Below are 16,762 nucleotides of genomic sequence, written 5' to 3' on the forward strand. Positions count from 1 at the left end.
AAGATCGAGTTATGGTGCAAAATAATTATGTTTGTGACGTAGATTTTACAATTTAGTATTGTATTGTTATGACAATTCAGTGTTGTATTGTTATGAAGATTTTTTACTATGTAGTTTGTTGACATACCCTGATTTGATTTAGCAATTATACTTATGTTTTTTCATTACTATAAATTTATCCGTAAATTTATTCGTAAAAGAATAATAAATCACAATCAATACAGTCCACAATTTTAAAAAGTCAATAATACAAAAATAGTATACTAATGTTGAAAAAATATGTTGCAGCAACAACTTGTAATTAAAATAAAAAAATTGCTAAACATACAACAATACAATGTAAGTAATTGTGTATATCTAAATAAATAGTTAATTTCGATGGTAACGATGCCCCCCAATGCCACACGGTGGTCTCCTGATTACTCTACGTCCACGACCTAACATCTGTTCATCATCTCCATGAGTACTTGTTTGTCCTGCAGATGTACTGGTATCGGCAATGTTCCCACCAACCTCAAACCCTTCTGGATCAGAATATTGTGGAAATGGTATGGGCGACGGGTTAAAAGTAGGGCGACTCTCATTCATACCCGGTCGAAAGTCACTTTGTAGAAATTGTGTAAAACTACCAACAATTGGAGTGTAGTAACCAGCGTCATACGATGGCAAGCTTGAAAGCACTGGCGGAGTAGTGTATGCCATATTTGAAGATGATGGTCCGGGTTCAAACTCATTTTCTGTCCACATCGGTGGATATTGCACATGAGCTAGGCGTGCCTGTGACATAGATGCATATGTTATGTAACACATATTTAATACAACAAATTATATTCACGTACATATGTAGATAAATTTATGTTCAGATGTAGATAAATAAAACATTTCTTACGATAAATTGTCGGTAGTTTGCATCAACAGGATGATAGCCCATGATGTTCGAAGGTACCACTGGCGGCGAGAGCACTATCTGTGAAATGCGATAATACCAACCAATATAGTCCACTGTAATGGCGGGCGTACCAGGTATGACATAGTCTCCACCAATCACAAAATTATATCTATCATTCCACATTTCTACAAAATCCACGTGATATGTCGCCCAATCGAAGTTGTTCCGGCCTTGTCGAGTCAGCCTATGGAAATTGTCGAAGTTAGTAGCAGGTGGCGGAATACCCTGACGCATTCCGAACTTTCGGAGACACCGCTCTGGTCTATGCATCTCAACGATATGAAAATTAATCAATGCGCATGCCGACCGACATAGATGAATGCTATTTTCATCCAGAATTCTGCCAACCTCCGGAGACTCCATATCATAAACTGTCCATAGAAACTGAAGCAAATAAAATGAAAAAAAGATTAGCAATTTCATAATATATAAATAAGATTAAAATTGTAAAAAAATTTCAAACTCTAAACAACTAATTTATATATCTACCTGTCCTTCTACCATCCTGTCAAGCATATCTCTCATTATACGGACCGAATGCTGGGCCGTGTGTGTCCAAGAAAATCCGCGTCTCCACCTGTAATTTATAAAAGTACACAATATTTTCATTTAAAAAAATAAGAAATAATAATATTAAATTTTAACTATTTTTTATTAGTACCGTGCGCCGTATGGTGGGAATGGTAGACCCTGCTCTTCTAAAATAGATACCTGTTGAGCTCTATCAGGGCAAAGAAGAATAATCCTAGACCACACCCAAATCTGCAATAACATACAACATAAATAGTCAAATCATAAGAAAAAAAGTACAAAAAATATAATGACCGTATAAATGTACAAATACCTGCAATATCTGAACTGGGCCACACAAATCGACCTTCAAACTCATTGATGTGTCGCACAACTCTCTATAAAGATATGCCAACACAGCAGAACCCCAGCTGTACGTATTCACAAATTCTATGTCCTCAAGGAACTGCAAATACATAAGTTTCACAGCAGCACCTTCCGAGTCCGGAAACATACATCCACCAATGATCATTAATGCAACACAATGAGAATATTGTGTCACCTCCTCTTCAGTGCTCTCGTCATTAACCATATTATTTAGGCAATGGTCTAGCAAAGCGGTCAGATAAAGATGTGCACCTTTAATCTGAGAAGATGTGGGCGTAAAACCCAACCAAGTAGCGCAGCGCTGTTGTAAAGTATGTTTATTGTACGCGATATCTACACCAGTGATGGGAATGCCATCAATATTCAACCCCCAAATAAGGGCAACGTCCTGCAGGGTGATTGTTGTATCGCCCACGGTTAAGTGAAATGTGTGTGTCTCACGACGTCATCTCTCAACAATGGCTGTAAGCAAATGATTATCATAATATTTAATAGGACCACACTAAATGACACCATAGAAGCCCATGCGTGCAAGACATAGGCGGACACGGAGGTGAATCCCAGCATTAAGCAATCTCCAAAGACATTTGTCAGACCGACGTGGCGAAATTATTGCATCCATATTTTCAGCGTTGATATTAGTTGATATGTGTTTATCCCGCAAATACAACACATTCTCCGTATTTTCAGCCATCTTGCAAACAATAAATCATTAGTTAATAGTTATTTATTAGTAATAATTATTTGTTATAAAATATATACATTAGCAATAGTTATTTATTATAAAAAATATAACATGTAATTACAATAAATAAATTAGTAATATTTATTTATTATAATAAATACATTAGTAATAGTTATAAAACTTATACATTTATTGTAATTAAATTAAGTATACTTATTATTATATAATTAATATTATAAGTATTTGAATAAAAAAATTACTTCATGGAATTAATATATAGGTATTAATGTTATACAATTAATATTTTAATTATTCAATATTAATATTTTAATACGTGATGCAATTAATATATAAGTAATAACAAAATTATGTGAGTCGATTATATTAATATATAAGTATTAAAATTATACAATATAAAAGTATTAATATGTACGTATTAATATTATTTTATAATTATAAATATATAAGTATCAAAATAGTTATTATTATACAATTAATATTATAATAATTTAAATAATATAATTTATATTACAACTAATTCTAATAATACAATTAATACAGAGTTATTATTCATAATTTTTGTAAATAAATTAAGTATAATTATTATTATTACTTAAAACTAAAATTTCAACTTAGTTAAATAAAGCTATAATTTGTCCAACAACAACACCGGAGCACTAGGGAATTTTCCTCAACAAAACCATAGCAGTATTTATATATTTTATCGAAAATTTTGTTGGTACTAAATGGTATTATTCATGTGTTGTCAAAGCTTTATTTTCAAACGATGGATTTTTTTTCTTGTAGCTTATAATTAGAATAGAAAGATTGACAGTATTTTTTTTTCCCCCAAATATTGTGCTTCTAAGTTCTATGTTGTGAAATTTAGCAATGTATCCCTTCTCTGCTTAAATTTTTGTGTATAAATATATAACATAATCTAATTAACTTAGCTCTAATTATTTATGATCTATGTGGAATAATACTTATTTATAACATGTAATTCCAATAATATAATTTATAATTATTGTAATAAAATTAGGTATAGTTATTATTATTACTTAAAACTATGACGATGCGGTCATAAAGTTCTCGATATCCAATAAGTACAATAATACAATTAATAATATAACTATTGTGATTACTTAAAATTATTATAATTAACTGACAATAATAAATATAATAAACAAAAAAATAATTCAAAGACTTACGTACGCTAAATGCACTGAAGTCGCCGAATGAAATTCTCGCAAAATCGGAATAACTAGCTGAATGAAAGTGAGACCGAAGGAAAAAAAATTGACGCGAATGAAAGAAATTCTCATGGAAGGTGCTCAATTTAAAGGGGTGAGAGCCACGGATTATTAGAATCCGTGACCCAGTCTGCCACGGATTCAGAATCCGTGGCAGACTGTCACGGATTCCATGAATCCGTGACTTTGGTCACGGATTCTTAGAATCCGTGACCACTGCTTTTCCTTTTTTTTTTTAGTTTTTAATTTTTTTTAAAAAAAAAATGTCAGAATCCGGGACAGTGAGTCCCGGATTGCAATATTTTTGTAAAACTCCCCACTTTGCCACATTATTATAATGAATTAATTAATTTATAATATTTTTTAAAAAAAGCCCTCAATTGTATGAGTTGGGCTTTTCTTATGGAATCTTACAAATGGCCCTAAAATATTTTATGTTAGCTTCCATAAAAAATTAGGGAAGTTAAAAAATTTATTATTTTTTAATAAATAAGGTTTTTATTTTGTAGTGTCAAATAATTTATATGATAGATAAAAAAAATGTAATATTTTCTCAGTCATATGATTATATCAATAAATTAGGCATATAATCTTTTGATCCTAAGCTATAGGGACAAATATATGTATATAGATATATAAAATTATTATGTTAATAGAAATACTCAATTTATTCCAAAAATAAAAAAGAATCACTCATTTTTTCATTGAGCGCGTGAGCTCACTTACCATTAATATAGTTTCGAGCGATAAATTACTTCTAAATTAAAAAAAAATATCTAAAATTATTATATCGACATTTATTTATAGTTCATCTGAAACCAAACGAATGAACAATCAATCTAGACCGAAAACAATTTGGACACCCAATGCGAATAAGATAATCAAACCCCAAGTTTCGAGTGAAGTTTCCTCTCCTCTCGATCTAGCTAAAAAATTAAAACGTAGATGTGAGGTTTATTTTTATTTGAGAGTCCGTACTCTCACCTAACCAATAAACAAATCACACACAAAGTGAGGCATACACATGGTCTTGTACGCGGACGATAATTTTAATTTACTAATAAATTAAATAAAATTTATTATTAAATACAAAATGAAATAAATAATTATTTTAAAAAATTGGTAAGAGAGACTGTGCATTAATGATTGAAGTATCCATTGTAAGACAAACAATGCCAGTGGTAATGACAGAGTCATGTGCTAATGTTATATACCAAAATTCTTATCCATCACCGCCACCCTCCACCCCCACCCCCGCCACCTTTCTTTTTTTATTTTTATTGTTTTTTTAAAAAATAATCTTCCCTCCCGTCACAAGAAATTTGAATTATTACCACCCAAAAGTAAGTTTATATAAAAAATAAACATAAAATTTCCGTGAGGTCGTCTCACGTGTCAATTTTATGAAATGAATATTTAACCCTACTCGACTCAAGAAAAATATGACTTTTATAAAAAAATGTTCCTTTTTGTTTCAAATATAGAACAGATCGACATGTTTTGTGAAATAGTGGATTTATAGTAGACAAAAACTGTGTGAGACGGTCTTACGAATCGTATTTTGTGAGAAGAGTCTCTTATTTAGGTCATCTATTAAAAAATATTACTTTTTATGCTAAGGCATAGTTTGGTACACATGATTGGATAAACATGTGATATATAATATAAGGATAAGTTAATGATAAATAAGATGTAGGATATTATATTTAATGTTTTGGTATGATTTTAATAAGAGTGATTAAATTTATATATTAGATTGTAATGACAAAATTAACTTTATCACAATAAATTTTATAATTTCAAAGTTGTTGTTTGAGTTCATATTTCTTATCTATTAATGCGCCGACAGTGCTTGCATTATCTATTTTTTTTACCTAATTTTATATATAATATAATATGATAATTGAGCCCTTAATTTTGTGAGTCAAGTCAAATATAAATTTTTAAGATTAATTGAGTTATACTAATAATTTTATTGAGATTTATACCAATCATTAATATAATTATCTCGAGTTCATTTATATAATTATCATATTATATAATTTATAAAAATAAATAAAAATATTTATTTGATTTTAATTTATACCTACAAGTGAAATGAGAGAACAATAGGGTTTATGATTTTTATATATTAAGGGCAATTAAGTCATTTGTGGTGTTTTTATCATTAGATTAAAATTATCACATCTCATAAAAGGGATAATTTATCCCTATATAAAATTATTTATCACAGGCTCATGATATTATCATGGGCTTTATAAAAATGTACCAAACGTGGGATAAAGGGGATTATTTATCAATCCCTCTCTTATCCCACATACCAAACTATACCTAAGAGTATTATTTTTTATTGTGAATATCGGTAGGGTTGACCCGTCTCACAGATAAAAATTCGTGAGACCGTCTCACAAGAGACCTACTCATAGTATGCGCAAAGATGGGCATTTATCCGAAAGTTTTTTTGCCCAAAAAATTATTTTAGTATTTTCATATTCCACATTTTAATCATTGATTCACGGTTAAAACATCTTGTCTAGTGGCCATATTTTTTTGTCTCCTTAGATAATTGTGCTAAAAATAATTTAGAGATCATCTTTTTTAAAAACAAAAATTTATTTGTGTAGATGTTCAACTCAAATATTTGTAAGAATATTCTTTTTACATTAATGATTCCAATTTAATGATTCCAATATAATTTTATTATCTAATCTAAATACCATGTATTTATTTTTTGTGTATATATATTTATTGAAATAAAATTTTTATCCACCACATGAAAGTTTCTGATTACATCAGTGTTAACGAGTATAGATATGTGAGACCGTGTTATAAGATACTTACTAAAAAAACACATATAACTGATAAACTAGCCATGGTGTCTCTTCGTATAACACTCAGATTGAACCGGCATATACATTGATGTTGAGTAAAACACAATTCAAATTATATGGTTAATAAAGAAAATTATCGATTTATATAAGCGTCGCATATGATGTTTTAGTCGATAGATTTCGCCGTAACTTCTATAATATAACATAATGTATTTCGATCGTTCTATAATTCTAAAATATATTACCGAAAATAATTATTGAAATTATTCCAAATCGGTCCGACTTATTTCTGTATTATGAATGCTTGAATTTTATTGAAAGAGTGAAACAAAATTGAGGATAACACCAAATGATTGTGTTCAAATCAAATATCAGATGAAATCTTTCATTTGTTCTCTCTGAAAATCAATGGCACCGGCTACGCATCTCATCCACGCACAGATTTTTGTACATACATAGCTATACAAACCTATACATACGATATACGTATAAAAGGTCAAACACTGTGTTTTTGGGTTCCCTTTATCTATCGCTGTTTCTTGCTTTCTCCTCACTTGCTCTCCTCCATTTTCCTCCGACTCTCTTTTCAGTCACAGCATTTCTCTCACCAATTCACCAAAAAGATTGAACTAGAACCCACCTTTTCTTCCCTTTTGCCCCACTTCCCGCTTTCGAATTCGTTCCAAAAGTGGAAAGATTTCTCATTTCCCGTGCAGATTTCTGTTTTTCAGACACTGTAATGGAGAAGAACAGGCCCCTTATCCTCAATGAGCTGAACTGCAGCTTCTTCAGTCCGAGCTGGGAGGTTTCTTTGGATCAAAATGACCCCTTTGAATCGGCATTGAGTTCTATGGTTTCTTCCCCGACTGCGTCTTCGGGGAATTATAAGAACGGAGACAACACGGTGTTGAAGGAGCTCATTGGCAAACTTGGGACCATTTGTAATTCAGGGGAGGTTTCTCCTCAAAAGACTTTCAAGTTTAACGACAGTGCCAACACTTCTTGTTACAGTACTCCGCTGAGTTCCCCGCCAAAGCCGAACCTTTTGATGATGGAAAATCATCAATTTCGAGGGAATCCGCATATCGCAGGAAGCCATTTTCCTCCTCTTCCGAAATTAGTCCCACTTTCATCTGATCCTGGTTTTGTGGACATGGCTGCAAGATTTTCTTGTTTTGGGAACATGGGGTTCAATGAAATGGGTTCCAAGTTGGACCCGGACAAGCTTTCCAGGGTTTCAAGCAGCCATTCTCTAAAATTTCCGGGATCGCATTTGATGGGAGCTCAAGAAAACAGGGATTCAGCATTGCGAGTTTCGGCTTGTGGGAAGAAACCTGTTGGGGTTCCGGCGAATGAAAACGGGGAAATTGGGGATTCGAGGGAGAATTCTTCGGTTTCTGAACAGATCCCTTGTGGGGAAACTGGTTTGGTTGCTCAGAATGATGCCGATTCAAGGAAGAGGAAATCAGTTCAGAGGGGGAAAGCTAAAGAAACACCTTCATCCACTCTTACTAAAGATGCCAATGTGAGCTTATTTCTTTTTAAGATTCTTGAATTTTTGAACCCCTTGGTCTGAAAAATTTGATTTGTGGCCTTCTTGATGAGTAAATTAGTATTTGAATTGAAGAATTATACTTGGATATTTGATTGAGGTTGACTGACTGGGGCTTGTTTCTGTAGGTTGTTAAATCAGAAAACAGTGGTTCAAATACAAAAAGAACCAAATCTGAAGATGGTAATCCGAATCAAAAGCAGTCGAATGATAGTAATTCAAAGCCTTTGGAGGCTCCAAAGGACTATATTCATGTGAGGGCTAGAAGAGGGCAGGCTACAGATGCTCACAGTCTTGCTGAAAGAGTATGAAATCAAGAAAATGTTCTACAATTAGTTCTTCCATTTCATTTTTGTATATGTATAACAATGCTTATTGATTTTCTTCTGTCGTTTTTCGTATAGGTTCGAAGAGAAAAGATCAGTGAAAGAATGAAATTCTTACAAGATCTTGTGCCAGGTTGCAATAAGGTGACTGGAAAAGCTGTGATGCTAGATGAGATTATCAATTATGTGCAATCTTTACAGAGGCAAGTTGAGGTAAATCAAGAATCTCCAAAAAGTGTGTTTCTATAGTAATCTTGACATGTTACTAATGCTTTTTCACTTGTGATTTTGTAGTTTCTTTCGATGAAATTGTCTATTGTCAATCCAAGAATGGACATCAACATGGAAGCTCTCATGTCCAAGGATGTAAGAAACATTTCACCCCCAAAAGATTTTCGAAAGTCGGAAAATTTTCTCTTTAATTTTATTCTAATAATCGGTACGAATTACCAATTTTCAGATGTTTCAAGCTCGCGGATCTTTGCCTCAGGACGTTTATTCAACACATGGCTATGCTTTTCAATCTGACGCACCTTTCCAGGCGAACAATTTCAATCTGGCATTAGGCCGAAACCTAACCGGTCAATTGCCTTCTATGGAAAGTTTTAGCCAAGTTTCCTCTCAAGTAAAACACCAATCCCTGATAAGAACTGTAAACACACACACACACATGATAGTTTTGATGGTAAATTTCTTGTTATGAATGATATCTGACTATGCGGATCAATTTGTTTAGGTTTCGACGTTCTGGGAGGACGACCTCCACAGCATTGTGCAGATGGGATTTGGCCAAAATCAAGAACCAACTCAAACATTTCACGGTGAGTGATCTTTTTAAAGAGAGAGCATTCGAATTGCACAGCTTGTTAACTAATGTGAAGCCAGAAATGTGATATCTTGTTCTCGATCCTTAATGCAGCAGGGGCTCTCCCCACGACGACTCACATGAAAGTCGAGCCGTGATCTGTACATAATCACCGGCATTGTTAACTGTAATTCATTCGAGCCCCCGAGAGACAGAGAGTGGCTTCTGTATATATCAAGGACATGTAGTTCAAGAGAATCCGGTGGCGAATTCTTGAGGAGAAGGGATCCCTTTTCTCGTGGATTCTTGATGTTTATTTTCTTGATGAATTCTGGAGATGATTTGATTCTTTGGAGTTCATTTTTATTTTATTTTTACAAATTTCCATTGCTGTGAAATCAAGAACTAATCGTGTATTAAATGGTGAAAACACATGGAAAGTCAGATGTAGCATGTTCTTGTAGCCAAGTCAGAAACTGTGTTCGAGTTACATTTTTTTCCTCATGTTTCTTAAACATTTATCACAATTATTTAATAAAAGAATTGGAAGTTTTATTTCTTTCATTTATTTATTTATTTCTTTATACTTCCACTTTTTTGCATGATCAATGAACCAGTTATTTATTTCTATAAAATAAAAAAATTATTTGTTATTTTATCTCAATTTTGTATGGTTGGTAAAGGAAGTGGGGATGAAAAAAATCATTAATAAAGATTTCTACTATTAATATAAATTCCTCAACAACTTGTAAATCATCTTCAAAAAATATTATATACCAACCACTGTAACAATAAATAAATAAATAATGATACAAATATATAACGCGTGCATAACATCACATATCAGTCTTTCTCTATTTTGGTTCATAACACAATATCATAGGCTAAATAACTTTTTTGTTATTATTATTATTTTTCAAATTTATTAGTCATATATCTTTTATTTATCATAGAGATGTCTTGAGACATAATCAAATTTTTCCCATATAAATTCCAATATTAATATGCAAAACATAACCCATATTTTATATTTATGTTTTTTTTTTTTTGATGTTGTGTAGATCTCAAATGTCATAAGAATTTGATCATGGGACCTTATAATAATAATAATAATAATAATAATAATGTGAGCTTGTAGAGAATTAGATTCTTACATGTAAACAGCTGTTTGTAGGGACAGATTTTACCTTAATTAGTTGATAGATTGAATTCTTATGCAACATATTGAGCTGTTATCCAAATTGGCTCAATCTGTCAATTTCTTTGAAACTGCTCTCCAACAGTAATCAGAGCTGTATAGAAAGACTTTTTTGTCTCCCTCCTTTTTGAATCATTACTATTTTTTAAAAAATAAATACTCTAAAATACGAATTTAGATCGTCTGTTATAGCCGAAAACACAGCATACGATGTTGTGCACTTTTTACACGATAATCATCTCGTTTCGTCTGACATTTTTTCAAATTTATCTATAGAAATCATTCTTTCACTCACATATCATATTCGAACGTTCCTTCACTTTTTTATTTGCGTTTTCAAATCTTTACTATGATGTGTATTATTATTATCATCAAAGATTATCTTTTTATATATAAATGCATCATGCCCAGTTTCTTCAACATTGATTGATGCTTGCTTGTTCAAAGTAGTGCACGGAACAGCTTACTAAATTGGATATAAGCAATGAAAAAATAAATTAAATATCAGTGGGGGCCTAAACATTGACTCAGGCACTTTATTTCTCCTTTTTGTTAGTCACAATTGAAAAAATAATTATGGCTATTTTTTTTATTGCATTCAATATTGTACTTGTATTCGCCAGTTGGAACAATTAATTCATCATGATTGAAAGAGAGTATTTTTTTTATATATAAAAATATTAAAATATAAATTAATTAACATTTATGTACAAGCAATATTAAAATAAGAATTTGAAATTATATGAAAATTTTGTTCGATACGAACTTTTGCTAAAAACGTGAATATATAATTTGATAATGGTAAGCGTATGATCCAAATTCTATATATCATAGCTGTGTAATGAGTTCAAGTCTCTCAATAAATATATTTATATATATTTTGAGAGATTATTGAGTTAAGCATGTTTAGATGAGAAAAGTATTGAGATGAGTGATATTTTGTGGGGCCCTTAGCTCCTAATCGTTATTACAATACAATCTGATTAGGGTTAATTAATTACAACGGAAAACGAATTTAAATTTTCTTTACAATGAGCCCAAAATATTTCTTCTATAATTTGAATACTAAAAATAGTATTGTATCTCATATCATAAAACTCGCCCACACATAATCAAAACCAATCATATACAAACACCTCAAATCCTCGGGACATGCCCCGGTATATATATATATATATATATATATATATGGGAATAAAACATAAAACCTCAGCACAAACTGTGACTCCCTCCAGAAGTACCCTCTCCGGCCTCCTGATATCCTAGAGTACCTGCCATTGTCCACACACAAAGACAACAGCAGCCCCCCTTGGGGGTGAGCAAAGCTCCGTATGGAACAACCATCATATATACCACAGATATCTGAACAATAATATATGGTATGCAATGCATGTATGCCGTGAAGGTATCAGGTCAAATGCCCATCCACTGAGCACATGTCAGAATCAAACGAATCGCTATCAAATCAATGCTCGAGCTGGCACACCGGCCTCAATAAGAGATACTCGTATGATAGCGTCGACAAAGCGCCATCAAATCCCAAATCTCAATTAATCATCGGGGCCACTAATGTCTATGCTTTAAGGGTCATGTAATACCAAACATAGCATTGTGTTCACAAACCCCAGAATCCAATCAAATCATATCAGGGTATCCAAGGATCATAGCTCAACGTGCATGTCATGTATCGATGTATGCATCAAACGATGTGTGTTAACAAAACATTTTTTTATACATCGATATTCAAATCACAATGTCATGTATGCCACATAAACTCAACAAATAAAGCATATAGACATGTATTCTCATTCCAATCAATCAAACCAATCCAACATATATCATATAATACAGATACCTGTCGTATGTTATCCGGTCGCAACATACCTCAATTCTTCGTTCCAGTGGATGTAGCTTGAAGATATCAGTATAATAAGCTATCTACATCAATAACATATTCATTTCAATCAATAACATGATCCAAAATCAATAACATAAGTTCCAAATCTTTTGAAACTTTAAAAATTCATATCAAATCGATATCATAACATAATTCAATTCCGACTTCGAATATGAGTTTCTTGTCGGTTATTCTACCACATATGGGAATCTCGACTTCAAATACATGCTATTTCAGCACTTTCATATTTAGAGCTGCTGAAACTAGAAGAAATTTACCTCAAAAGAAAGCTCTCAACGCGAAGATTCCGAATCTATAATTTGTTTCACGGTTGGACAACGTTTAGAAGTCGATTCGGACGAAATAAATTGATTTCCCAACTTTATCTCTCGAAGCCGCTAACGGAAGGTGAAGGAAGAAATGAACAAAAAACTTAATCTTATCTCCACCGCTCTCGCGCTTGGGCGGTAGAATTCTCGCGCCCGAGCGCGAGACATTCTGTCCCTGAGTGTGATTTGTACCGCGCTCGAGCGGTCATAAACTACCGCTCGGGCGCGGAATGTTCTGTCCGAGCCTCAATTGCACCGCGCTCGGGCGGTCAAAAACTACCTCTCGGGCGCGGAAAGTTCTGCCCGAATACTAACATTCTCTACACTGGCGCTCGGGCGGTAATCTTCTACCGCTCGGGTGCCACACGTTCTGTACCAAAATATTGGTTTTGTACTTATTGGCGTCCGGCTTCTCCACTCGAGCTCTTACAACGTCCATTCATTTTCAATATTTATTTTCTCACTTTCATTGTCATAATATACATCATATACATAATCACATGACAATTTCATAATTATCGATAATCAACATGAGATTTACGATAATACGATACACGGTCCTTACATATTTTGTGAAGCTCTCGTAGTAGATTGCGTCAAGCTGTTGATGATGCAATATGTTCTGGTTGGTTGTATCAGTTGTAAAGAGCGGATACAACATATCTTAAAGGAAAAATCTGATCTCAGTTGAAAACATCACCACTAGCAAGAAAAGATAAGACTGACATCTTGTTAACATGTATGACCCGTCGTTTAGTATGAGTTATGTGTTGTCATGCAAAATATAATGAAATAGAGTTGCACCTCTGCTAATAATTATAACTTTTGACTTAATGACAAGTGCTTGATCCTAACAATTCGACTCCTCGGACGCAGTAAAATATTATGAGATGTTGATATTTCGAAATTAAATTCTATATTATATTGTCAAACTTTAGTTTATCATATATATAGGTGTGTGTGTATGTGTGTGTGTTATTTAGGTGTATGATTAATTCTCATCATAGCTAGAATAAAACAAATCAATGTGATTTGAGGGCCAAATCATATATAATCTATCATTATAATGGTTGAATGATTAAGAATTTTAATGTAATGGCATATTCATCGTTCTAAGGTCTTAATCCATCAAAAAGCCTAAACTTATGGCAATCACAAAACGTTAGCTAATTATGGGATTAATTTTCTCTTATTACCAATATTATTCTGATTAATTCTTTAATACCGAAAATCTCCATGTCAACATTTTATTTCACTTAATTATTTGATCAAATAATTGACACAAAGGAATGCTAGGCACATTATGATAATCATTGTCTTAGATGAGTTAGAAAATAAGCTTAAAATGATTTCTAATGGGAAAAATGCTACATCTACGAGAGCTTCCTTTTAAACACGCACAAGCCACCTCAAAATTCTCAGTACTGGTAGATCAAAAAGTCATGTCCCAATGAAAACATTGCGTTATGAAGAGTACATATCTTGTGAGACGGTCTCACGAATCTTTATCTATGAGACGAGTCAACTTTACCGATATTTACAATAAAAAGTAATACTTTTAGCATAAAAAGTAACATTTTTTCATTGATAATCCAAATAAGATATTCGTCTCACAAAATACGACCCGTGGGACCGTCTTACACAAGTTTTTGTCCGTTATAAAAGAGGGATGACCTAGTACTCCTTCTTCCATATGAGTTAGTAAAATAAGTATAAAATAAAATAAACTCTTATAACAACTTGAATTAATAATAGATGAATAGATGAATACGAAATAGTTGTTACAAGATTTCAACGCAAAGTCACTCTTGTTTTGAGTCCTATATTGCACTATGTTGGAATTACATGCATAATTTATTTTTATTATGAGATATTCGAGTAATATTTATTTACAAACCGATGTTATGTAAATATATATACACGCACGTCATTTGTATAAATACATAGGATGAAATCAGAAACATTACATTTGAAATAATCTCGTAAAAATTAATGGATTTTTTCGATGATCTTCATTTTGTCATAAATACAAGAATGGTCCACAATGAAATAAATGGTTAGGAGAGATTGATGTAATATGTTTTTTATTTTCCTTTGTGGGGTCAAATTGAAAATGATTAGAAATAAAAGGGTCCCTTAAACAGGCTGTCAATGCTCTTCCTAAACTATCAATCTTTCTTTCACTTTATGTCCTTTTCTTTCGACTTAGCAAGTTATTTGCTTTTAACTACGGTTTGGTACAAACTTTATTGAGGTGAGAGAGACAACGAAAGAATAAATAAATAAATAAACAAACAGCTGTGTGTGAAAATAGCCAATGAAGAAAGGTTGTTTAAGCAAAAGATTCAGGGGAAGTATGGTAAATTTTGATTTAAATAGTCTAGCTTGAAATAAATTGAGTTTCTAATAGAAAATTGTCAAACTTTTATAACATCATACTCAATTCTAATACTAACATTATATTTAAAGTATGATATATCTTTAAATTTTTTAAATTTTAGTCATTTTGCATAAAAAATACTGATAAGAATGGTACACTTGAGCGTCACATCAACACAAAGTCAACATCATATATGCACTACATATTAGCTTCACATGAGACAATTTGACCACATAAATGACCAAAACCGCAAATATATAAATATATCAAACCAAATTTACAATTTTTCCAACATAAACCAATGGTATTCATCAAATAATTAGTAGCATACACAGTAGTACTATGTATGGAAAAAGATGTAGCATACAAATTACAAGGAGAAGATATTAAGTTTCAGAATGGAGATCCTAACTCAAAATGTCAAGAGTTGGTTTAAGCATATCATTATTTTGTCACCTACACCAAAGTACAACGACCTCAAAATCAACTCAATTTTAACCTATTTTGATTTCAGGCAGGCACCATTATTGAAGCATGTATTTGGTCAAAACTGCCCTCTTCAATTATCTAGCATCTACGTATATTAAATTTGATCAATTAAGTAAATAAAATTCACCTACAAATGGCTCATATTGGTGGAACAACATCCATCTTAGCGATGACCCTTAAAGTAACTCTCATGCAATGAAACTTCAACTAATTAAACAACAGAAAATTATTAAACTTATAAAAGTATGCCTAGGGACCATTTATTGAACTTGCTTGAACGCCGGTTAGACTTTCGGTGAGACTACGCTACACTGAGAATAGATTATTGGATAAACATAAAAATCATTTGGGGAAGCTTGATCTAAGGAAAAAAAAGCAGGATCCTATCCCGGATTCGAAGTACAAAAGCTTCCTCACGTTAATGTTACTTTACAGAATGATTCTTGAACCAGTGGCTGCTATTTCATTCATGTCACTTTCACACCCATTTCACCACCACTGAATTTATGCTCTACAATATGTTATTTCCTTGTCTCCCCCCCCCAACAAAAGATTTTTTTTCCTTCAAAAGATAAATACCAAATTCTAGTGGCCAATGAATGGGTGGGGACAGAATTCAATATCTTGTTTTCTAAGCAAAAAAATAAACAAGTACATAATAAACTTGTGGGTAAAATGGTCCACACAAAGTTCAAGTATAGATATGTGTCAGAGAAGACAATGCCACAAGCTGCCTGTTTTATGGTCTCCATGAAATGATGTAGATTTTGTTGCAACAAGGCTGCCAGATATTGAAGTACTTGTGGACTGTCTTTTGCCTTTTACAAGTTAGCATGTTGGCTTCGAGCCCACTTGAGGATTGTCCCAACATTTTCTTGACATCCAAACCAAAGAAATAAATGATCTTTGAGGAAGTTAACATCATTGTTTGTTCTTTCAGATCTATCATCGTGTCCCCATTTTGTCTTTCACACTTGGTCCACACTTATCTACTGCTAACAGACAATACTTCCTGCAAAATATATCTATACATATATACACGTATATCTATACATGTTTGTATCCATTTATTCTACTATATTAGATAAATAATTCAGATTAACTATTTTGATGTATACATTATTAACAAAAGTAATATTCAACTCGATTGGGAACAAGATAATAAGAATGA

At 32.4% G+C, this 16,762-nt stretch overlaps 2 protein-coding genes across 3 annotated transcripts; one reads left to right on the top strand and one right to left on the bottom strand.

The window, feature by feature from the left end:
- Window positions 1-369: 369 nt before the first annotated feature.
- LOC142544430 (serine/threonine-protein phosphatase 7 long form homolog) lies at window positions 370-2,245 on the bottom strand. The gene is made up of 5 exons (XM_075651479.1): window positions 1,794-2,245; window positions 1,611-1,711; window positions 1,439-1,526; window positions 890-1,333; window positions 370-777 (listed from the first exon to the last, which is right to left on the bottom strand). Exons 1-5 carry the CDS (start codon window positions 2,049-2,051, stop codon window positions 370-372), a joined length of 1,299 nt encoding a protein of 432 aa, XP_075507594.1. The 5' UTR covers window positions 2,052-2,245.
- A 4,838-nt stretch (window positions 2,246-7,083) lies between these two features.
- On the top strand, window positions 7,084-9,799 carry LOC142547592 (transcription factor bHLH62-like). 2 transcript variants are annotated; one of them, XM_075655956.1, is made up of 7 exons: window positions 7,084-8,140; window positions 8,296-8,472; window positions 8,572-8,706; window positions 8,788-8,859; window positions 8,954-9,118; window positions 9,230-9,314; window positions 9,413-9,799. In XM_075655956.1, exons 1-7 carry the CDS (start codon window positions 7,355-7,357, stop codon window positions 9,454-9,456), a joined length of 1,464 nt encoding a protein of 487 aa, XP_075512071.1. In that variant the 5' UTR covers window positions 7,084-7,354; the 3' UTR covers window positions 9,457-9,799. The 2 variants fall into 2 exon arrangements, with proteins under 2 accessions (XP_075512071.1, XP_075512072.1); XM_075655957.1 differs by having other exon boundaries at window positions 9,416-9,799.
- Window positions 9,800-16,762: the final 6,963 nt, after the last annotated feature.

The sequence above is a fragment of the Primulina tabacum genome, chromosome 5 (assembly GCF_025594145.1).
Source record: "Primulina tabacum isolate GXHZ01 chromosome 5, ASM2559414v2, whole genome shotgun sequence".
Classification (NCBI taxonomy): domain Eukaryota; kingdom Viridiplantae; phylum Streptophyta; class Magnoliopsida; order Lamiales; family Gesneriaceae; genus Primulina; species Primulina tabacum.

What these genes read in the sequence shown, in the direction of transcription:
- LOC142544430 (XM_075651479.1), bottom strand. Translation starts at nt 2,051, where the DNA reads ATGGTTAATGACGAGAGCACTGAAGAGGAGGTGACACAATATTCTCAT. An exon ending in GCCCAGTTCAGATATTGCAG is followed by an intron (nt 1,712 to 1,793) that starts GTATTTGTACAT and finishes ATGTTATTGCAG; the next exon opens with ATTTGGGTGTGGTCTAGGAT. An exon ending in TTCCCACCATACGGCGCACG is followed by an intron (nt 1,527 to 1,610) that starts GTACTAATAAAA and finishes TATAAATTACAG; the next exon opens with GTGGAGACGCGGATTTTCTT.
- LOC142547592 (XM_075655956.1), top strand. Translation starts at nt 7,355, where the DNA reads ATGGAGAAGAACAGGCCCCTTATCCTCAATGAGCTGAACTGCAGCTTC. An exon ending in CTCTTACTAAAGATGCCAAT is followed by an intron (nt 8,141 to 8,295) that starts GTGAGCTTATTT and finishes TTGTTTCTGTAG; the next exon opens with GTTGTTAAATCAGAAAACAG. An exon ending in TTAGCCAAGTTTCCTCTCAA is followed by an intron (nt 9,119 to 9,229) that starts GTAAAACACCAA and finishes CAATTTGTTTAG; the next exon opens with GTTTCGACGTTCTGGGAGGA.